At 38.5% G+C, this 23515-nt stretch overlaps 2 protein-coding genes across 10 annotated transcripts; both read left to right on the top strand.

Moving 5' to 3' along the window:
* The first annotated feature begins 372 nt into the window (after positions 1 to 372).
* LOC133740070 (laccase-14-like) lies at positions 373 to 13962 on the top strand. The gene is made up of 7 exons (XM_062167920.1): positions 373 to 566; positions 653 to 804; positions 10433 to 10677; positions 11281 to 11406; positions 11531 to 12131; positions 12972 to 13330; positions 13584 to 13962. Exons 1-7 carry the CDS (start codon positions 450 to 452, stop codon positions 13772 to 13774), a joined length of 1791 nt encoding a protein of 596 aa, XP_062023904.1. The 5' UTR covers positions 373 to 449; the 3' UTR covers positions 13775 to 13962.
* An 861-nt stretch (positions 13963 to 14823) lies between these two features.
* LOC133735150 (uncharacterized) lies at positions 14824 to 18651 on the top strand. Of its 9 annotated transcripts, XR_009858779.1 has the most exons (6): positions 14827 to 15211; positions 15297 to 15358; positions 15944 to 16016; positions 16962 to 17074; positions 17235 to 17334; positions 18523 to 18651. XR_009858779.1 is itself a non-coding variant. In XM_062162561.1 (5 exons), exons 1-5 carry the CDS (start codon positions 15058 to 15060, stop codon positions 18574 to 18576), a joined length of 456 nt encoding a protein of 151 aa, XP_062018545.1. In that variant the 5' UTR covers positions 14830 to 15057; the 3' UTR covers positions 18577 to 18651. The 9 variants fall into 9 exon arrangements, 2 of the variants coding, with proteins under 2 accessions (XP_062018543.1, XP_062018545.1); XM_062162561.1 differs by lacking the exon at positions 17235 to 17334 and having other exon boundaries at positions 14830 to 15211; XR_009858783.1 differs by having other exon boundaries at positions 14835 to 15211; positions 15297 to 15858; positions 16962 to 17334.
* Positions 18652 to 23515: the final 4864 nt, after the last annotated feature.

The raw sequence follows: 23515 nt of genomic DNA, 5'->3' as shown, positions 1-23515 counted from the left end.
AGAACAGATGGATAGTAGTGACTCCTGTAACGATTAGTGCTACGTGTAACGATTTCTTCCATATTAATTAACCCATTTGATAAAAAAATATATAATTTAAAAAATTGCAAAAAGGAACAACAAAATCTTCAACCTAGCCTCCACGTCTGTCGAAATTTGAAATGAACTTTTGAAAGAATAATCTCCCCACTATTTTTTGTATTCTTCTTCCGTGATTGGTCCAACCTTGTGCCCGGTTCATTATTGCTGGAATTGATTAGGATTTGAATCTTTCAGTCAACGTACTCACACTCTTCTGAAAGTTAGGTTACAAAAGAAATCAAGGATGGAGGATGTATGATGCCACTATAAAGTCCATGGATGATTAACTACTCATAATTAAATAGAAAGCGCGCTCTAGAGTCTACCTAGCGTTCCATCTTCTCCGGAGTAATCCCAGAACTGAAAAAATGAAACACCAAAAGACGTGTCCACTGTCAACTACTGAGCTTCCGCTGTTTCTGTTTCTTATAGTGCAGTTCCTCTCCCTGCTGGTTCAAGCCGAAGTCCATTACTATGATTTTGTTGTAAGTCTCTTTTCCCAGTTCGCCACTCTCTCTCTCTCTCTCTCAAAACTAATTTGTGTTGTACGTACGTAATATATAACTGCTAGGTAAGGGAGAAAAATTACACGAGGCTGTGTGAGACAAAGAGCATTTTAGTTGTGAATGATAGTTTCCCAGGACCGGAGATACGTGTTCACAAAGGTGATACAGTTTATGTCAACGTGCATAACCAAGGAGATTATGCACTCACCATTCACTGGTAACTAGTCTCTCTCTCTCTCTCTCTCTCTCGATCTCCTTGTTGCAAAAGTCAGTTCTAGTATCTTTATATATATATATATGGCAATTTCTGGAATACAAACATAGAGGGTCAACATCACCCTTATGTTGCTCTCCCTCGCGAATACAAAATCTCATTGTGAGCTATACGTACCCTCTCTACGCCTGTAATGAACCCCTCTCCTTATCTTTCTTTTCTTTTCTTTTTCATTTATATCTAAATTTGATTGGGAAAAAAAAAATTAAAAAAAACCTGAGAAAGCACCTTCAGCAACAAAAGAAAGCTTAAAGAGTACGTGATGGAGCTCTTTTTTTTTAATTTTTTGGCCGAAAACAAGAAGATATATTAATTAAAACAAGCTATTACAGAGAGGCCCAAAACCTCCCAAGAAAACCAACGAGAAGGACCGAAAAGCACCAAACAAACAACAAAGCAAAACAACACCAGAACAGTACGATCTGCAACAACCGACAAGAAGGATGAGACCGCCGCACCACCGCAAAGTAGCCGATCAACCAAATCTGACAAAATCGAAAGCGCAGAGGAAGGACCCATATCGAATTCGATGTTCCAACCATCAGATTTCCAGAGGTTAATCTAAACATCACCTTCACCACATCGAACCAAATCTGCCAGAACAACAACAACTGGTATGAACCGGATGAAAGGATTAGGTGAGATCCGGTAAGGGACCAAAGAAACAGGCACCAAAAGGTACATAGCCTTTTGTAGCATCACCCAGTGCAGTAGTGAGCAAACCCCACTTAAAAAGTTCCGATGAGCGAAGTAACCGATCATGGCAGAAGAAAGAACAACTAGGGAAATAGGATGAAGAAAGAAATAACCGGAAAAAGAAAAATTTGGAACAAGAGGAACCCACAGGGCCAGAAACGGAGACGAGCACCGAGCAAAACTACCCAAGCGGTAGACGGAAAGAAAACGGAAAAAAACAAACCGAAAGAGAGATACATAAAGCCTCTAGAAGTGGGAAAATTGAAGATTAGTCGCTCCCCCAACTCTCAAACCAGAGATCCAGATCGGAAAACGATCTAGATCTGGCAAGAGAGGGGGGAGGAGAAGGAAAACTAGTCGGTTGGGTTTTGTCGAGAGAAGGCAGAGTTTCTCACACTAGATATTTATTTACCAGTTACGTGATGGAGCTCTTAGAGCATGTCCAGCGGTTTGCAATTGACCGGCCTCCAGCTATGATTGCTGAGGTGGTGACCATGGTTTCCCCAAAACTTGTTTCCACCGGTGGTATGTTGACTGGCTTCTTATTGACATTTCCTGACCCAGGCCAAGAAAAAGGCCAAGCTCTTGACATAAATCCTGACCCAGGCAAGCCAGTCAGATCAAGTTCATCCGTAGTCAAGAAAAGGCAAAGTCGAGAAGTCAAGGCGTCGACCAGTTAAGTTACTGTTCACTGCCACTAGACATGAGTTTCCACCCGCTTTTTTCTTGACCGTTCAAGACTGTTCATCTTTCACTGTTCATTAATGTTAACGGTTCATTTAGTGTTTAACTGTTCACTTATTTTTCACTGTTCATTAATTTTTAAAAAAAAAAAAACAAAAAAAAATTAAAATTAGAATATATTTGATGTAAATAGATGATAATTATGCAATTTACTCTCTTTAATTCGATCTTGCCTCTCTTGGTGGAGGAGTTGCTCTTTTCGCATTTCGATTTGCAAGAGGATACATGCTCGTTGATTTTCCTCTTGGAGACTTCGAGCGAATTCGTCATCGAGTTTTTTTTTCTTGCCCGTCGTTGCCTCTATTTGGTTGTTCGCTATACTCTCGAGAGTGCTTGACAAAGGACTTTGATCTTTCGCTGCCTTCTTTCCTTTCCGTATTGCTTCTTTTGCAGCCTTCCTTCCTTGAGGCCTCACATTAGGATCTGCAGTTTCACCTGCAATTAGCTCATCTACATCCATGTCCAAGTTGATGAGAGAATTTCCAGGAATTGGTTGTGTGCGCATATGTTGATTTCCTTCATTTGATGTTCCTCCAGATGTATGGCTAGGGATGTCTTTAAATTGTGCAAAGCCCTCCACAACAGCGTAACTATCAAAACTCTGAAAATTGTGTCTTTTGGCCTTCCCACTTTTTCTCTTCATCCCGGCATGCCACAATTTATGTGCTCCATCTTGCTACGTAATTAAAAAAAACAATAAAAAATGCAATTAGTACAAATATAAACGCTATTATGAAGGGTCATCTATTATAAAGGTCATAATTTTAATAAGAAAGTATCTCACCGTTTTGCGTTAAAAATCAATAAGTACAAATATAAACATCGTTGCAATTACATCATTATTTATCAACTAATTATTTTAATTGTAACAAAAAGCAATTACTACAATTAAAACGATATTATAATTACTACATTATTTATCATGTAATATTTTACTATAATGTATCAACAAATTAAATTATTTATCAACAAATCTCATCAATCGCATTCGAACCACTCTTGTACTAATTTTTGCTTGCCTTAATGCACAATGCCACTCAAAGAGTTCAATCTTCAAAATTTTCCACCTTCCCTGCAAAGATTGGGCTGATCGGCTCTGCGGCCAATTTGCGTCAAAATGTCGCTTCACGCGCCTCCATAAGTCGTTTTTTTTTTTCTGATTTGTGCCCACAGCCGGACATTGGCTTACAACTTTTCAAGACTTGCACAATTGAACATCTTCCTCATCCGTCCATCTCCTTTTCTCTTCGGTATTATCATCTTCATTTTGATCTCCCACGTGTCCGGCAACTGGACGTGTGTTTCCCCTTTGTTCGGCCATAGTGGATAATGAAAAATATGGATGATGAGAGATATATGAAGAGGAGGAAGGTGTAACTATGAACTCTAGTATTTTGGGTGTGAAATGTTAGAAAAAATTGTAGGTATTTATAGAGAAATTTTTACAATTTTTTCTTCCCGTTGAATCACCCATCAACTATTCCTTCAAAATTACCGTTGGATCACTGTTTCAATTGAAAACAACGGCCCAGACTAAAGGACCGTTGGAATCAAATTTTCTGCTCCCCCAACGGCTACCTTCCACGCGTCCTGTCTTCTGTCCCACTGCTGGCGCTACACGACAAACGAGTCAGTCCACGCGGTACCCATTTTTGCAGCGCTCCCTCATTCGTGTGTCGCCTACACGCAAGCCCTTCTCCGCGTCAATCTCTTTAATTCGCCGCTGACGTCACCCATATGGCCTGCTGGGCCTTGCTGGCAGTTGGGCAAGAAATGTCAAAAAATTAGTCAGTTGCTTGCCTTTTTTTTTTGCCTTGGTCATGCAAAGCCATCTTTTGGCTGGTCAGAGTTGGGCCGGTGGAAGATGAAAATTCCTTCAGCTGGGCAACACATCATCAATTCTAAGCTGGTGCCCGGTCAAGTAGAGACCGGTGGACTTGCTCTCACCACCTTAGCCCAACAGAAGAAGTGGCGCGTGGCGTTGTCTGGCGCGTGTTGGACATGATTTTGTTGCGTAGCGACATAAAATTGGACAACATGATCGCACGTGGACGCTAGCCACTGGTTGCTTTAGAAACTTGAAACCAACTTTTATTAAATCTGGACCATTGGCTTCAATTAATGAGGAGATCTGATGGTGTATAATTAATATATATATATATATATAATGTGAGGATCCAACGGCTTGTAATTAATATGTAGGAATATTAATGTAACAGTAACAAAAACGGTACCAAACGGTAACTAAAAAAATTGTAAATTTTTTTTCCTATAAATACCGATCATTTATTTTACCTCTTATACCAAAAAAATTATATTTCATAGTTACACAAAGTTGTTCTTCCTCCTCTTCCTATAGTTCTCTTCCTAGCGTCGTTCCCTTTCAGAAAAGCTATAGCAATCACAATTCTGACATTAATTATCCATAAATCTCCATTATTACCATCTATTTACATCAAATCTATTTCAATTTTCCAATAATAATTTTCTTTTTCAATGAACAGTAAATCTGACTGGTCAAGAAATAGATTGGGTGGAAACCCATGTCCAGTGGCAATGAACAGTTTCTTGACTAGTCGACCCCTTGATTTTTTGACATTGACATTTCTTGACTACGGGTGGAGTTGCTCTTACGTACTCATCTAATTCATCCCAGGCATAAGTGGTCACCCTTTTTTTTTCTTTTTTTTTTTCTTGTTCCAATTCCAAATGGCATGAAGAGGTGTCTCTCTCCTTTTTATTATTGCTAACCTGCAAATATAAACCAGATTTAGTCTCCACAATTGGTGCAACATTTTTGCTGGTGACTTAATTTTCCAAAGTATTTTTCAGGAGTACTCTTTTTTTTTAATTTAATTTTTTTATTTCTTTTTATATTTGGCAAGATTTCAGTAGTACTCGTTTTGAAAAACACATTTTGAAATGATCGACAACCCACTAAACAATATTTAGACCGAGCAAATATATCTTAAAAATAAACACACTAGATTACCTATTGGTTTACATCAAGTAATTTTAAACATCTAATGATACATTTATACCCAACAAGTTTGTATACAACCTTCCATCTATATATCCCAACAAACCAGAAACATTTATATCTCTAATTTATTACACATTAATTTAGGCTTCCTTTGGAATTTTGTTTGGTTTGTGATTTGGTATCTTGAGCTTTGGTTCGCTAGTTACTTTGGTGGAAGATTGTCTTCTGCTCGGTGCATGTTGGTCATACCATTGGTAACTTTGTACATAATCCGACTTATATCCGATGCTTTATTAGATGCGACTTCTATCGTTGCTAGGTTTATTTTTCAATGCCTTATTGCATCTCGTATTGTTTTCGTAATTTTAATTTTAATATAGTTTCTACATTTGTTAGCTGTCATATCCTATTAGGGAGAATTTTTTTAACAGTATATGAACTAAAGGTCACTGTGAATTAAGGTTCCTAACTTTACACTAATTACATTTTGGTACCTGGATTATAAATCCCGACTACATTTAAATACACGCCGTTAATAACACTGTTAACCTTATGTCATTATTTAATTTTTAAAGGGTAGTTTGGTATTTTCACACACACACACACCCACACACTCTCTCTCTCTCACACACACACACACACACGTACACACCATCCACGCCATACCAGCAACCCAGAAAACAAAACAGGAATTCAAACGAAGAATTAAATGCAAAACAAAACTACATATTAAGCCATATATATTTCATGAGTTCGACAAACAAGATTTAGATGCACAATCACATATTTCATGAATTCAGATTGAAAAAGAATTGAATTGCAATCAACAAACCAAAGATCAAATGAGAATTAAGATTGAAAGAGAGAAATGGAGAACCTAGAACACGGTCTCTCTTAATCTAAGCTCCAATCCAAGCAGAAATAGCTTGTGCTCATCCTCTTTACATGAAACCCCTGATCAAGAAAATTCACATCAAAAATCCAAATTCCAAATTCCATAGACCTTCTTCTTCTTCTTCTTCTTCTTCTTCTTCTTCTTCTTCTTCTTCTTCTTCTTCTTCTTCTTCTTATGAACATTTGCTTAAACACACAAAATTGCAACAACAAGGTATGATTGGATTGGGATTGTTGATCCCAGAAGCAGATCCATTACAGATCCCCTTCAACGGTCGAACTCCTCGAGTCTTATACCAATTCTTCTCCCTCCGATCTCACTCAAATGCTCAAACGTCCAGCCAGATGGATCACCGACTCCCTCTCCGATAAGCTTTACAAGTACCAGAGCCTCTTCCTCGTCTCCGTCCATGTCTTCTCCTTTGACCGCGACGTCAATCTGCTCCCCACCGGCAAAGATCTCGAGCTCTTCCTTCAGACTAAGCCGGGGCTCAGCTTCTACGCCGCCGACCCTCGCAGCGCCGCCAAGTCACTCATCTATCTCCTCCAAAAGGCGGAGACCGCCGTTCCCAAAGATCTTCGATCCATGGTTTCCCGACCAAGAAAACCAACTCCAACAAATTTTCTTTTCCTATTTATTTAAAAGAAGAAAAAAAACTGTCTAAGGGTGGATCTACGGTCGAGATCATACCACCAATTTTCTTCTTCTCTTTATTAAAAAAAATTGACTTTCTAAAGGTGGATAGTCAAGAGACAAGTTTACCCTTGAAAATATGCCAGGTGGCATGGCAACTAACGGTGTTATTAACGGCGTGTATTTAAATGTAGTCGGGATTTATAGTCCAGGTACCAAAATGTAATTAGTGGAAAGTTAGGAACCTTAATTCACAGTGACCTTTAGTTCATGTACTATTCGAAAAATTCTCCCATCCTATTATTATTAATAGAGTTGTTATTTTTCTTCAAAAAAAAAAATTATTTAGTATAATATATGATGTGAGGATATTTAAGTATTTTCACTTGTGGCTAACAAAATGAGTTCTGTTAAATATAGTATAGATAATAAGAAGTAAATTACACATAAATAAACCTAACCAACCACACCAACTATTATGCTAGAATTAAGCATTGATGCACCGTAAATAATTACATATCAAAATTCGTTGTAATTGGAAACGAAAAAAAAATGCTCTCTCTTCTCTTGAGAGCAACCCTATGATCGCAACCGGCCTTGATTGGCGGCAGCGGCGCTACAAACTCCTTAACTCTCGACAGAGAGGATTCCCGGCTACGCAGTGGCTCGGTAAATTGGATTTGGAAGGGTGGCAGAGCCTCTCTTTCTTCTCCCCTATATGGCGGCGATGGCGATTGGTGCAGACGGTGCCTCATGATGTCAGTTTTGAATCGGGCTTGTCTTTTAGGTGGACCCGAAACCTCTGATGGCGGTCAGCTTGGTTGTGAAGGCACGAGTCTTCTCACCTTCAACTTTGGTGTCTGCGTTGGGCGATGTGGGATGGGACTCGATGATGGCAGTGCTGCTCAGGTCTATAGTTCAAATTCGATCAGGGGTACCTTGGATTTTGTCTATTTTTTTGGTGGTCGTGAATGAGACTAGTGGATGGGGTCTCGCGCCTCAGGATGGGAGGTTAGGCGGCAAGATTCTGGAATTGAGCTTTCTGATCCTGCAGGATTCCAAGCTGGGAGTCAGGATTCCGGTAGGAATGAGCAAACGGGGATTCCCCCACCCCCGCCCCCGCCCCAAATTTCCCCCGCGCCCCCGTTCTCCATCTGGGGATATTTTCAAATGGGGGATTCCCCGCCCCGCCCCCGCATTTGCCATTTTCTCTATATGAACTTTTTTGTTTTTCTATTTTCTGTCTTTTTAGATTTTTTTCCTTTCCTTTTTTGACAAAAAAAAAATTCACAAATCACAATTACACGACAATCCAACGGTCGGATCCTCACGGATCACCTAGAGGATCATCTTTACTGATTTATACGAAGATCCAACGGTTGGATAGTCCCGGATAGTCCCGGATTGCCCTTAGAATCATTCTCACACAATTATATGACGCTCCAACGGTCAGATCCTCATGGATCGCCTTTTGAATCATCTTTTCACAATTATATGAAGATCCAACTGTCGGATCCGCACGGATCGCCCTTAGGATCATCCTTTCATAATTATACGAAGATCCAACGGTTGGATCGTCTCGGATCGCCTTTAGAATCATTCTCACAAAATTATACGACGATCCAACGGTCGAATCCTCACGGATCTTCTTTTGAATCGTCTTTTCACAATTATACGAAGATCCAACTGTCGGATCCTCATGGGGAATAAGAAAAATTATAAAAATGCCCCGGTTGAAAAAAAAAAGAAAAAAAAAAAAGGGGAACCCGCATGGGTAATGGGAAACCCCGCCCCCGCTTGACAAATGCGGGGAAAACCCGCGGGTAACCCGCCCCCGCCCCCGCCCCCGTTTGCTCATTCCTAGATTCCGGGCTGGTGCGGCGGCAAGGCAAAGCTCCTTGCTCAGGTCGAAGGATGCAGTGGATGGGCCTTTTGGGCCTTGAACTAGTTTGTGGGCCTTAGTTTTGGGCTCACTGATCTAGGGTTTCAAGTGAGTTGGATTACCCTTTCGCTATGGGGTTTGATGGATTGGGTCACTATGGCCCACAATACTGTTTAAATTTTTTTTGTGTCGCAAAACCCAGAACCCTAGTTGGTTCATTTTATGTCTGCTTCGAGGTTTCTTTGTTTTTGTTAGAATAATGGTGCGTGGATTTTCTAAAATGTGGGTGTACTAGGGACTTTTTGGGTTTTATTCTTCTAGAATAGGAATTTCAAGAAAGAGCAACAAGAATAGGTTAAGTCAGGCCAAGACTTAGGTGCAGTGATTAGCACGAAGAAATCCTAGCACAACACTATTTGAGAACCCTTTTTGAAAAAACTAAGAAATAAAAAAGAAAGAAACAGAGCATAGATCCCTAATTTAACGTGCTTTTTCTGTGAATTTGGGCCAGTAATTTTTCAGAAAATTCTGCTAATCTCATCTCATGTTTGACAAAATTTACACAAACCATTTTCAATATTGACTAATTTTTATCTTTTAGTTTATGAAAAAGTTGATATTATATATTCTTTTTGTTTATGAATTGAACTTTTAAAAAAGTCCAGTCTCAAAATGTAGGGTTTGATACTCTTCTCCACAAAACTCAGACTGTTTCTTGGTCTAGAGTTTGCAAACTTTTCTTCTTGTCCGGCGGCGCCCATGGGCGGCGGTGGCTAGCCTCGCTAGCTAGTGGCTGCTGCCGAACGGGAAATAGAATACTAGAGGCCTGGGTGCTTCTTGGAGAGAGGTTTTGGCTTGGGTTTGAACTAGATGGTTGTGACGACATGCACCAGACGAGGTCTTGGGCTCAGTGGGCGGCGGTACAACGTAGGTCCAGCGTCGTCGAGGCACCTCCATGATCGGTGACAGTGATAGAGGGACTGAACTGTGGCGGTGGTGGCTGGATGGACTGCATCAGACTGGTTTTCGATTTCGGCGTGGCTTGCTCGGACTTTGCTAGGGTTGAGGCAGCGGGATTTGGGCGGCAAGGTCTGGCGGTAGGTGGCAGCGGCGGGGGCTGGCGTTTAGTTTTTTGTGGTGACAACAATGGGCTTTGGGTTGAGGCGGTTGACCAGTTGAGGCTGAGGATGGTCTGGGCTGGGGTTAAGCCATCCTTTGTTTGGGCCGGTGTTGGGCTTCTTTTTTGGGGCTGTTTGGTCTACTATGTTGGGCTAGGTTTTTTGACCTAGGCCCAACTCTATGTTAGTAGCTTTATTTACTTTCCATAATTCCCTAAGTTTTTAGGGACCATAGGTTGGGTACTTTGCCTACAGAATGATCGTTGGTTCTACACATCTAGGTGCAAAGTTCTTTGGTGTACCGCAATTGCATGCATTAGCATCGGGAACTTTGTCTGTTATTATTCTTAGTTTAGAATTATGTTATTTTGCTAGGCTTCTGAAAATGAGCGGAATTGTTTCAAGTGTAATGACACCTATCCTCCCTAGTAAGAACTATGTACTGTGTCATTCTGGCCTATGTTTCTATGAATGAAATCATTATACTTCAAAAAAAAAATTGAACTTTAATTCAATTTGATGAAGTAAGTAATTGGGATACTACTATGATAGTTACTTATTTTTGACTTCTTTAGATGAGGCAATGTTTATGAAAAAATTGCTATGTTATAACGATACAGGCATGGGATAAAGCAACCACGAAATCCATGGTCAGATGGTCCATCTTACATCACACAATGTCCAATCCCACCTGGAACAAACTTCACCTATGAAGTATTATTGTCCATAGAAGAAGGAACTGTATGGTGGCATGCACATAGTGATTGGACTAGAGCTACTGTTCATGGTGCTTTTGTTATCTTGCCTGCTATTGGAACCACATTCCCATTTCCGCAACCTGATGAAGACGAAGTTCTTGTAATTGGTATAAAAAATTAATTTGCATGAGTCGTTTTATTTAATATTGAGACTAACTCTTTCTTTTGATCTTCAGCTTAATATTGGTTACTAGGATAACTTACAAATACTAATGAACATCATACAATATTGTATAAATCTACAATGGGATATATGATCAAGAGATTAGAATAACTTCAACGTACAACTTACAGTGTTGGATTTATAAATATGTTTTTGAAAAACTATGAAAGAATTCTAACTATATATACTTTGTACATTCATCAGATTTTCGTGAAATAAGCAATTATGTTAAACAACATTAGATAAAATTTCATTAGATTTTGATTTCTAGTGTGGAATGAAAATTGAAAAATGAGAATAATACCTATTTTATATCAAAACAAAATATGTCCGCCTATTACCATTTGGTCTAGTGGCATAAATGGGAGGTCATGATTTTGACTCACAATAAGGTAGTTGCTGTATATGGGTTGTTTGATTTGTTAAAAAAAAAAAAAATAATGCCCTAGATTCTATTTACCATTTGGGCTCTAATTCTACTTCATTGATGTTAATTAAGTACTAATAAACCCTTGTATTATCTGTGTTGATGCTTGCATATATGAAGCATCTTGGTACACAGGAGATATAAAAGAACTTACTGATGAGTCTATACAAAATGGTACTGACTTACCCCATTCAGATGCTTACACATTAAATGGGCAGCCAGGAGATTTTTGTGCATGCTCCTATGGTATGCTTTCTCTTTTTCTTATTTTTTTTTCACTGATTTTAATGCTCCATTAATTTTTTCAAAAGGATGTTGTATATTGCTAAAATTGAAATATGCTAATATTTAAAATCCTGAATAATTTCAGGAACAGCGTACCGTCGTATAGTGGATTACGGCAAGACATATCTTCTTCGTATAGTCAACGGAAACATGAATGCAGAACACTTCTTTGCCGTTGCAGAGCATAGTCTCACTGTGGTTGGACTAGATGGAGCCTATATAAAACCCATAAACACTGCCTACATAGTCATAAGTCCGGGACAAACGATGGATGTCTTGCTGGTAGCAAACCAGTCTCTTGGCCAATATTATATGGCTATTAGACAATACTCAAGTGAGGACCCTGCAGTCACTAGATTTGACCATGCCAATGTTACTGCAATCCTTGAATACAGAGGCGACTATACATATGAGACATCTCCTGTATTTCCATCTACTCTTCCTATGTACTTGGACAAAGCAGCAGCACTCAACTTCACATACCAACTTAGAAGCTTGGCTACTCCAGAGTACCCTGTAAATGTTCCACTCGACATCACTACTAGAATGTATATTACGGCGTCGATGAGTGTTCTTCCTTGTGACCATGCAGGCTGTGAAGTAACTGAGAATATTGCTTCAAGCCTAAATAATGTTAGTTGGGTCGATACAAAACCAACTACAAATGTCTTGGAAGCCTACTACAGGTTCTTACTCTTCTCTCTACATTTCATGCATCTTCTTTGTGAGAGAAAAAGTGAGATTTAAATCATTTAATTACTATATCCTTCAATAATAGTTCTAGTATTGAATGCATTTGTGGTAATCATATGGTCATTACAAAGAAATGTGTAACTAGTGATCCCCGCAAGTACGTGAGGCAACGTCTTGAATAGTATTAATTACTTTGTTTCTTTCAATAAACAAATCAAATTTTGTGTTTTTTTTTTGGTTCAGGTTCCTTTTTTATGGGATGAAATCAGCTGTCCCAAATACACTATCCCTATGCTGTCCCCATGCATTCATTGGTCCACAAAGATTAAAAAAATATTTTCTTAATCTTTTTTTTTATTTTTTATTTTTTGTGGACCAATGAATGCATGGGGACAGAATGAGGATAGTGTAATTGGGGACAGCTGATTTTATCCCCTTTTTTATGGCCTTTTTTTTTTTTTATGTTATTTGTTTTTTGGCCATTTTTTTCTCAGGTTCTAAATATATAGATATAGCCTAAAATAATAGCAATTATGAAAAATTGAAAATTGTCAAAAGTCGAACATCAAAATCTTCTTAAATTTTTTTATCTCATCAAGGAATATTTAACATACTTAATTGTTAGAAATGGTTATAAACATTTATATAAGCATATGCGAAAGAAGAACAACTCATTCCAAATAATAATGAGTAAGAAAAAAAAATCATTTGTACTTGACTCCATTTTAGATGTGTGCTAACTTATTGTAATTAATATCAGTATTCAAAATTGTTAATTTAAGCATTTTCAATAGAGTAACTAAAAATTTGCTAGTTTTAATATTGTGATGCAGGAACATAAGCGGGGCTTATGAATCAAATTTCCCAGACCAGCCGCCTTTGTTTTATAATTTTACAGCAGATTCTGTCCCCGACTATTATGATTACACAGCACAAGGGACAAAGGTGAAAGTGTTGAACTATAATGAATCGGTTGAAATTGTGTTCCAAGGGACTAATGTGATGGACGGTTCTGTCAATCATCCAATGCATATGCATGGATATAGCTTTTATGTGGTTGGATATGGTTTTGGAAATTTTGACAATGAGACTGATCCCAAGGGGTATAATTTGGTAGATCCTCCTGAAGTAACTACCTTTGGAGTTCCCAAAAGAGGATGGTTAGCAATCAGATTCAAAGCAACTAATCCTGGTATGTATTCCCGATTAATATTGCTTTACATTAATGTATATCCATAAAGTGGGAATTTAGTTGTTTCGATACAAATTAAAAAATAAAATAAAATCTCATGTTGGTTGTATCATGCACCCAAAGCCATGCATGACAATAATTCTAGGTGTTCTTCACTATTATATCTAATTTTGGTTGAATGTTAAAATCAACACATATATAGCCTGGATGGTATAGTAGATTGCATTAGTGATTTTTTTCCCCTTCTTTGCAGGGGTGTGGTTTTGGCATTGTCATTTCGAGAGACACTTAACTTGGGGCATGAACACTGCTTTTATAGTGAAAAATGGGGACACTTCGGAGACTAGCATTCGCGGGCCACCAACTTACATGCCCCCATGTATTATTCCATTGAATTCTCGTGTCAACAGCTATGGTGAATTTTTTGAAGAGAAAAGAGAGTAATAGTAGATTGTATTTATATTCTTATATGCGCATTAGCATAAAATAATTTCGAAGGCATGGAGGTCTTTAGTGATTAAAAAATTAAATTATTTTATCTTAATTTCAATAATAAAGCCTAAATGGTCACCTATGGTACATTGAGAATTACAGATTTAATCATTTCATTAATATGAATGGACTTGTCAACACTTTTATGGTTTTACAATTAAATTTATGGCCAAAATTTGGGTTTTTTTTTGGGCAAAGCTACAGGAAAGCAAGGAAAAGGTGAAATAAGGAAAGAGGGGGATTGAGAACCCAATCCAGTTGACACGCTTTCCTATGAGCAGGCTAGCAAAAAAATATGTCACTGAATTTGTAATCCTGCTGGACCAAGTCTAGTTAACTGAGACAAAAGACTTGGATAAAGCAACAATAGCTTGGACAATAGGAGCAACATACCAATCTACTACCACAGATTGTTATTGAGAGCATTGATAAGCTGCAGCGAGTCTGATTCCACAATAATAGATTGAAGAGATAAAGAGGAAGCAAGAGAGAGATCTTCCAAAATAGCTAAACCTTGCGCAGCAATAGCCGAAATTTCCAACTGTGGTTTAGTAGAACTAGCGAAGAGATGTCGATTTGAATAACGAAACAAAGCTGCAATACCGCCACAAAGAGAGATACTATCCCAAGCAGCATAAGTACTCACCTTTAAACTTCCAAAATTCGGTGGATTCCACCAACGAGACAACCTTGAAGAATTATGGTGCATCACATTAGAAGAACTGGAAGGAAAATTAAGAAATTTAAGAGTACAATGAGCCTTACACTATACCAAAATCTGTATCAGACTACACTTTTTAGACAACGAAAAAAACTAGATGTTCCCAAAATGAGAGTCTTTAGCGCCAAAACAGCCAATTTTTGGGTGAAATGCAGGCACATGATTGTAAGATCCTACAACGGAATGGCCTATTTTTATTGTGTGAACGTGCCTAGGCTGGAGAAATGAGTTTGTAATTCGCACTAGGCGGGAGATTTGCTTGAAGTTTCAAGTGTGGACTATCAGATAACCAAAATTATTTATGTGTTGTTTGAATTGATTACACAAAATAAAAAAACTAGAGTTAATACACATTGTCTTCCACTTAGATAGTGTTTGAGAAAAACAGCAAAAGCAAAACCTATCTTCTTCTTCTCAAAGCAGAACCCATCTCATCTTCTTCTCTTAAAAAATTGAACCCATCTTCTTCTCATAAAGAATTGAACCCATCTTCTCTTAAAGTATTGAACCCAAAATGACCGGGTTGGGATTCATAGCAATACTTGACCCTACTGCAATCAAGAAATCCAATTCGTTCGATCAAAGTCGCTGTTCTTCTCTCTTGGCTGAAGCCTTCGTCTGCCGATTGCCGCTTCACCGCCGCCACCGACCACCGCGACGCTGCTACCGTACTGTAACTCACTCAATTCGCTTTCTATGATTTCCGATCTATTTCTGTAATTGATGACTGGAGTTGATGTTTTTGTGATTCAGGAGGAGGCACTAAAGAGAGAGATCGGAGATCTGAAAATGGAGGCTGTGCGGGAGCATCTGAGGTGCTTAAGAGAATCAGTTGCTTGATTTGATTTCTTGTTAAGTACAGTAGGGTGAAGTATTGCTATGGATGTAGTTGGGCTCAAGTAGTGCCATACGCTTTCACCCGCAAGGTCATATAGATGCTTTGTCTCCATCAAGACCACCTTGGGCGACGACTTCTAAGGCCAGATCATCCCCACCCTCCAACATCCTCATCCTCATCCTTCATATCCTTCACTAATTTTTTCTTTTCAATTTGATTTCTCTGCTAACCCTAGAAATGTAAAAATGTTATCTTGCATCGATTTCATCCTTAACTTTTGGGATTATGAGAGGTTCGAAAGAAGGGCCTATGCGGAACATCAGGCTACTGAAGGCCAACTATTTCAAGAAGTTGAGCAATCTGGGTTAAGCCGAAGACTCGCTTGACATTAAGAACTTTTACCTTAATCTTAATAGTCTCAGAGCCAGAGAGGAATCAGCTATCAGATAATTTGTTTGCTACCCGATTTGGAATTTCGTTGAGTGCATGTTAATCTAAGTGAACTACCTGATTTGGATCTTTAGTTTGAATGATTGTTAAGTTTTGGTGTGGTTGATTGCAGAAGCCTCCATCAACGCGATCAACAAAGTCTATGCTGGCTTCCTCTCCTCATTGGATACTAACTCTATCACCAAGTTCGTTCCTTTCCCTCTGTTTAATGCTCAGAAGCTTTAATTCACTGTTGGATTTTTTGGGCATCCATTGGTTTGGTCTTTGGGATTGGGACGAATATTGGGTTTGGGATAGTTTCATGAACTATGTTTTCATCATTATCATTTTTGTGAGATTGGGTCTACATTCTGAACATTTTGAATTGAAGTATTTATTTGTAGCAACAAAGTAGGGTGCTTTTTTTGATTGGTCAGTTAGGTCAGTGCCCTGGTTTCTCTTTGTTCTGAAGTGTATGGAATAATTAGCTTAATTTTTTTGGGTATTAAAAGTCTTGCACAAGTTATTTCAGTCCTTCAATTGCAAATTGGGTAGAGCCTTTTGTTTTTGCCAATATGAGCAACAATTTTGTGGTTAATCTGTGTGGTGATTTTTTTTTTTAAATTTAATTTGCTTTTGTATTGTAACGGATCTGCATTTATGATTATACATCGGCATGTAATTCGATAGAGATTGTTGTACGCAGAGACGAAATTTCTTGTTATTTTAAACCCTATGTCCCTGCCTCTGTAATACTTTCTTCAATTCTGTCTTCTATTTCCTTTAATTGTGCTAGTGTGCTGCCATATAAAATTTGGCGTTTTCAGTTTCAAGACTCTCTTTTCATTTGTATGCTTAAGGTTGAGGAGTTTCTTTTTCTCTTTCTTTCTTTAAGCAAATTTGTCCTTACTTGGTACTTCATATCTCTTATCTGCCATAGAAAAAGGATACCTAAATATGAAGTTGTAAAGTTATAGGTTGCATGGTTATGTATGCTTGTGATGCATCTGTTGTGCATATATGTGTTCTTGTTTGTTATAAAGACAAGTGTGTATCTTCCACTAGCTTATTGTATATTCATAACCTTTATTTCCTTAGGTTGAAATAGTATGTTATGTATTTATCAATAGACTCACTAGTTTTTATTTTAGGAAGAGTTGGCAGGTATGAATCAAGGTTTCCTGTTGGTGAAGTGACTTGTTTAGATTCAGCTGATCTGCCTCTTCTTCATTCATCACTGAAATCACCATCTGTGACTCTTGAGGTGATTATGTTATGATGCAAAAAGCAATTGAAATTTTCACAGAACACTCATTAGACTTTTACTTTTTAGATACATCGATCCACTTCTAGATCTTGGTTTCTCATTTTGCATCACTACGTTTTGCTTGTCCTCTAACCCGATGCACTCCTATAATGCATAGGGCTGGATGATTTCCTACCTTTGATCTTATGTATATGTATTCACGTTCCCACCCAAATAGAGGCTTCTACCAGATATTGGTAGCTTTTAGGATTTTACAGGTAAATCTTTGACTCTTAGAGCTACTACAAAAGTAAAAAAAAAAAAATATGAGAAATTTCATTTTGAAGAGTTTTTCTTTTGGGTGACTTTTTGTTACCTGGATTGGTAATTTGATCTTACCTTATTATACTTTTAGCATGGTTAAGACCTACGTGGCTACTGCTTGCTAAAACACCTTCTAGTATTGTTATTTTATTTGGGCTACTTTTCTGTTCCTTTTGGTTTTGGTGGGTTCCAATCTAGAAAGAAAAAGAGAGGGGGGGGGGGGGGGGGGGGTGTCTGGAAGAATATCGACAGGAGGAAGAAATTGACTTTTCTCCTCTTTTTTTTTTTTTTCCAAGGTCAGGTGATTTTCTTTGGTTATTTTCTTTGGTTACTTTCTCTTCTTCTTTTGGGAGGATTGAAAACTGAGTTGAGTTCAAAGTTGTGAACTGCGGTGAACTTTTGATATATGTTGTGAAAGCATAAACCTATAGATGTTAATTAACCTCATTCTTTTAGAAGAGCCCATGTTTGTATGCTAGACGGAAATGTTTTAGATAACTCTAAAAGTGCATGTTTTTGTTTTGCTATACCCTTTAACACTTTAGAAACTGGGAGTGTATTTACTGTTACGTTTGTTTGTTTTGGTAGTCATTTGCATCTGCCAAAAAGATTTGATCTTATCCTGTGGACACAAGTGCTTAGTTCGTAATAAATTCAAAGTATGTAAGATGAAAACCTATTTATCTTGTGAAAGTTAACTTGAGTTGCTTTGCTTTGGAGTACAATATGCGTCTGTGCTATCTCAATGACCCTTTTATGCTCTATGCTTCTTAATGTCCTGTGTATTGGATAAGTCACATAGTTTTGGAGGCTATGATTTTCCAAATCAACTTTTTGTCAAGTCATTTGTGATTTTAATTACAAGACATAACTAATTCAGAAGGATAGGGATATGAACAATGTATCACCATGTTGTTATATCACAGGATGTCAAGTTAAAGTTTGAGCTTATCTAAAACCAGATATATCAAAGAGATTCTTCAAGTGAGCTTCAGTTTGGAACTCTTTTTCGTATGTTCTGAAGTAAAAATGACATTGCATTGTATTTCGATAGTGTTGTGATGCAATCTTATTGGTAATGGTTGACTTTTGTTTACTCAAGGATTTGTCACTAAAAACTACTTTTCCTATATATTTTGCAGACAACATTGGAAGACAGATTGCTTTGGAACAATTATATGTGTATTGGCCTTTGATGTTCAAGTAGATATGGCATATATGTATTAGAATGCTTTTCTCAATTTAATGTTGAATGATTGGGAAATGGTCCATTTTAACATTTTAGGCATATGGAATGGACTGGATTACTCATTTGTTAGCTTGCAATGTGTTTTCTTTCCAATTAATCACTGTTCATTAGGTAAAATGGAGCTATATATGCATAAAATATAGCAAATGAAAATGTGATGCCTCGAAAATTCGTATTTATTTTTCGATGATTTTTTGAAATTTAATTTAATGATTATCGGACGGTTTCGTGGCTCGTGGATGGAGCGGAAGTGTTTCGGACGAATTTTATTCGAAATGTATGGGTTTAGGGGGGCGCAAAGGTTGACTTTTTATACATTGGGTTTCTCCGAAAACTTCATTCAAGAAAGTTGTAGAGTGCGTCGATACGAGTTCGTGGACATGTAGAACGCGAGAATCGGAGTTTGTATGAGAAAGTTATGAGCGATTGAAAATTTGGGAAATTTATATAAATAGGGAAAATTCCGGGATTTTTCATTAAATCCCAAAATTTCCATTTTTTCTCATTTTCTCCCCCAGATTCTCTCCGTTCTCTCTCCTCACTCCATGCGACCCGACGGTGACTAGACCCGGACCCATCTCCGTTTTCCGGCCACTAGCGGCGGCGGACCTGGCCTGGACCAACGCGCCTCAGCTTCCGCCGTCGACCCTTGGTGTTGGTTTCACCGGTGGAGCACACTAGAAGGAGATCGAAGGTGGCCTCAATTGTACGATCGGGATCCGATCGGTTTTCGGATTTCCGGTGACTTTCCGTTTGATTTCTTCAAGGTTCTGGGTTCGCCTCCTCCTCTTAATCATCCCTATACCAGCCTTGAAGGACAATTTTGTGTGTGGAGTGAAAGATCAAGGTTTAAAGATTAGCGGTGCACATCGAATCTGGAGAGTGATCAGATGGCAGCGATTGATCGATCTTGCAAGCGTGATCTAGGACGATCTAGACCGATCTAGGCTTAGCTCCAGGTATGAAAGTTGCTCTACTCTTCATGATGATCATGTTTGTTGGCCTTGATTTTTTAGTGGTCGACTTTGACCGACGGCGGCGCCATCGCCGTTGGCTGCGTTTCGTCCATGTAAGGGACAGTTTCTGGTTTTATATATCATCTACTCGTTGATACGAGTTTTTTGATATATAATACATAATTTTTGGAGATCAAATGAATATGTTATGATTTTTAAGGTTTCGAACCGTTTGATTATCGATCCGTGAGGATCCGACTATCCGATCTACTTGTGATTTTGGCATATCGATCGTAGTAGCATTCCGGAGACTTTGGGTGGTCTCGGATGAGGTTTCGCCTCGATTGGCTTTACTCTCTAGGTTGTTGTTCGATTAGGGGATTCGAACTTTAATCACTTGGTGATTCACTGATTTGAGATCATTAGTGATTAGGTGCTTCTAAAGATGATTTGGACGAGTTGTTGGTGTGAGTGTCAATTCGGTTCTGTATAGAAGACGCAGCGGCATTCTGAGGTGAGTAATCTCACAATGTTCACTGCAAACTATAGTTGGTATTAGTGGTATTAGTGGCATTCCTGAGTGAATGACCATGTATGTGTGTGTGTGTGTGTGTGTGTGTGAAGATATACAACGCTTATCCACTGCGGACGTCCGCAGTTTTTCTTAGGTATGGATTTTAGGTTTTGACACACTTTTCGATCATATTTTCACATCTTAATCTTTCAGTTTTTATGTCATAATGTATAGATCACCTCTGCAAAATTTCAGCTAAATTGGTGATCGTTAAGGCATCCAAAACTGCAATTTACAACAATGTACACGAACGGTTCCGGTTCGGCAGATTCAGTTCGTTCGTGTAAATCGCAGTTTTGGATGCCTTAAAGATCACCAAGTTGTCTGAATTTTTGCAGAGGTGATCTATACATTAGGACCTAAAAACTGAATGGTTAAGATGTGAAAATATGATAAAAAAGTGGATCAAAACTAGAAATCCGTACATTTTTTCTTAGGTGCGGATGTCCGCACCTGAGCAAAGTTATATATATATATATATATATATATATATATATATATATATATATATATATATATATATATATATATATATATATACGGGAAATATGTATATTCTTATGGGTTGATGAGTGATTTAAGCAATAGGGATTGATGGGTTTCATTCTATTGTTTTGGGGCTTGACTTTTCGGGAAACATTGTTTTAGGAATTGAGAAATTTCTATTGAATTTCTATTGTTTTAGGATTTGGTGTGAGTTGCTTAATGTTTTGATCTAACGACCAGGGGTCGGAAGATTTGAGAGTCACAAGTGGTGATTTCTCATTTTGATTTTATTTAACGTTTTGATCTAACGACCAGGGGTCGGAAGATTTGAGAGTCACAAGTGGTGATTTCTCCTTTTGAGTTGATTTAACATTTTGGGTCCAGTGCGACTTGCTTAATGTTTTGAATCTGACGGCCGGGGGTCCAATGATTCGGAGGTCACGGGGTGATATCTCCTTTGAGATTGAGTAACATTTTGGTCATGAGTGATCGCTTTGAAATATTTTAATCTGAAGGTCGGGGACCTGAGGATTCGGGGTTGCTGGGAGTGACCTCAGACATATATATAGCGACTTCACGCCTTTGGCCAGTTGAAAGGATACGATCAGTTAGAGCTGTAGTCTGTTGTCATTGTACATCACGGGGGGTAGCGGGGAGCTATCTGATGCTCATGAGTACATGTTTTAAAAGGGAGTTTTGGGAATTCTTTCTTTTAAATGTCCGGGGAGGACTCGTGTATCATTTTTAAATTGTCAGAGTTTCAATTTAAATGATTTTGTCACGGGATGGCTATTGTGGTGAATTTTGGGGAAATGCATATTCATTGTCAGAGTTTCAATTAATATGATTTTTATCACAGGGTGATTTGTGTTGTTTTCTTTTGGGAAAAGAATATGTTGTTTTGGGAAAGCAGGGTGTGTGTTCCTTTTTCACGAGTTGATGGGTTTCCTCTTTGGGTGAGTTATGCGTGTGTTTTGAGTTACTCATATAGGCTTGCGAAAGCTTACCGGGTTTGTTGTGTGGCAACCCGGTGCACCATTCAAACGGTATAGGGGTTAATCCATTTTTGTGGCTGATGTTGAGGTATCGCCTTTGCAACTTTACGGTAGGAAGCCATTTTTGTGACTTTACCGTTATTAAGACTTCCGTTTGTAGTAAGATCTGAGGAGCATTTACTTATTATCTTGTTGTGGCAATTTAATTTGTAAACTTGTGTAATACATAACTTTGTGGAGCGAGTATATATTGACTTTGTGAGTTCAGGGCATCAGTTTGTACTTAGGTTAAAAGGAAAAAGTTTTCCAGGTATTTGTATTGATGGCTGAATCATCACGCATGTATAATTATGGGATTATATATCGATTTTTATTTATGTTTAAAAATCAGGGCGTGACAGAAAATGATCGTACAACAGTTTTATAATGTAGCACATGCAATCATTCATATCACACATCAGTTTTTAACAAATCAATGTCTTCTAATTTATACTCCCACAACAGAAACAATTGAACTCTGTTGTCCGAAAAGTTAATCAGACAACATAAGCAATTGAACTTAGTTGTCCAAAGGTAAATCATACAGCATATTGAAAACAAGCACTGTTGTCTGAAGGCAGTGCTGCAACTGTTGCGTAGCTGCGCCCGGCATCTGCCGATCTATCAGATAACACTTTTAACACATACCCGTCGTCTGTGTGTTTCTCAAACAACTGTGTTCCACCGTTGTCTGAATTTTCATTAGACAACGGCTCGGTCTACAACGGTAACTCTCCATATCACACAACAGTTTTCTATCGTCGTTTGATAACGTTTTTGGCATAGTGCTACAAGCAACTAGTAATGGATTCGGGAGTGTTTCTAGATGTGCCAAACCATAAATGCCATGGGAGAAAGCAAATGAGAAGAAACTAACAGGACCAGCCCCAGATTTCACCCTAGAATCTGAAGTGGCCCTGTAGGGCAGACCTTATGTAGTACCTCAGAAATTCGTTATTATTTTATGAGGATTTTCCGGAATCTAATTTGTGGTTATTGGACGGTTTCGTGGCTTGTGGACGAAGCGGAAGTGTTTCGGACGAATTATTATTTGAATAATATGGATTTAGGGGGGAGGGGTGCAAGGGTTGACTTTTTATACGTTGAGTTTCTCTGACTTTTTATCATATGGATTTAGAGCGCGTCGATACGAGTTCGTGGACATGCGGAACGCAAAAATCAGAGTTTGTACGAAGAAGTTATTGCATTCAGGAAAAATTTCCATTTTAGTATAAAGGACGAAAATTTCCGGAATTTGCAAAAAAAGGCCAGATTTTCATTTTGGGAAACCCAGCTCTCTTTCTCTCTCCCCGAGCCTGAGCTGCTCTTCTACCTTCGCTAGCTGATTTTTTCGTCGTCCAGCCACCATAGGACACGATTCAAATTGGGTTTTCTTCACCTCAATCTCCTCTACAAGTCTGTGGAAGTAGTTCTCCACGATTCAAGCCGTAGGAGGAGCAGCAAGGAAAATAAGAAGCCGAGGCGGAGCTGAAATAGCCTTCATCGGGACTCGAGATTCCAGCAACCTTTGCCGGTGATTCTTGAGGGCTTTTGGAGCCCAAAGGACGTAGATGCTTCTCTCCAAGGTGGCTTGCATCGATTCAAATTGTGGAGGTTGAATTTTGGAATTGAAATTTTAGGGTTTCAATCAGTCCGATTTGTTCTAAGGTAAAATTCGATTGATTGTTTTATAATTTGATGTTGGTGTAGTTATGAAAGTTGTAATTGGAGTTGAGATGAAGAACTTTTGTGTTGAAAGTTTTATCAAATTCCGACTTTGGGCCGGCGGCATCGCCGCCACTGTGGTGGAGTTTTCCGGCGGTTTCCGGCCACCTC

This window comes from Rosa rugosa, chromosome 3 (genome assembly GCF_958449725.1).
Source record: "Rosa rugosa chromosome 3, drRosRugo1.1, whole genome shotgun sequence".
NCBI lineage: Eukaryota > Viridiplantae > Streptophyta > Magnoliopsida > Rosales > Rosaceae > Rosa > Rosa rugosa.
This window is presented reverse-complemented; position numbering and strand designations above follow the sequence as displayed.

Excerpts from the sequence above, each read along its gene's own strand:
- LOC133740070 (XM_062167920.1), top strand. The coding sequence starts at position 450 with ATGAAACACCAAAAGACGTGTCCACTGTCAACTACTGAGCTTCCGCTG. Across the intron at positions 567-652 it reads TCCATTACTATGATTTTGTT|GTAAGGGAGAAAAATTACAC; the intron begins GTAAGTCTCTTT and ends TATAACTGCTAG. Across the intron at positions 13,331-13,583 it reads ATTCAAAGCAACTAATCCTG|GGGTGTGGTTTTGGCATTGT; the intron begins GTATGTATTCCC and ends CCTTCTTTGCAG.
- LOC133735150 (XM_062162559.1), top strand. The coding sequence starts at position 15,058 with ATGACCGGGTTGGGATTCATAGCAATACTTGACCCTACTGCAATCAAG. Across the intron at positions 15,212-15,296 it reads ACCACCGCGACGCTGCTACC|GAGGAGGCACTAAAGAGAGA; the intron begins GTACTGTAACTC and ends TTTGTGATTCAG. Across the intron at positions 15,359-15,943 it reads GCTGTGCGGGAGCATCTGAG|AAGCCTCCATCAACGCGATC; the intron begins GTGCTTAAGAGA and ends GGTTGATTGCAG.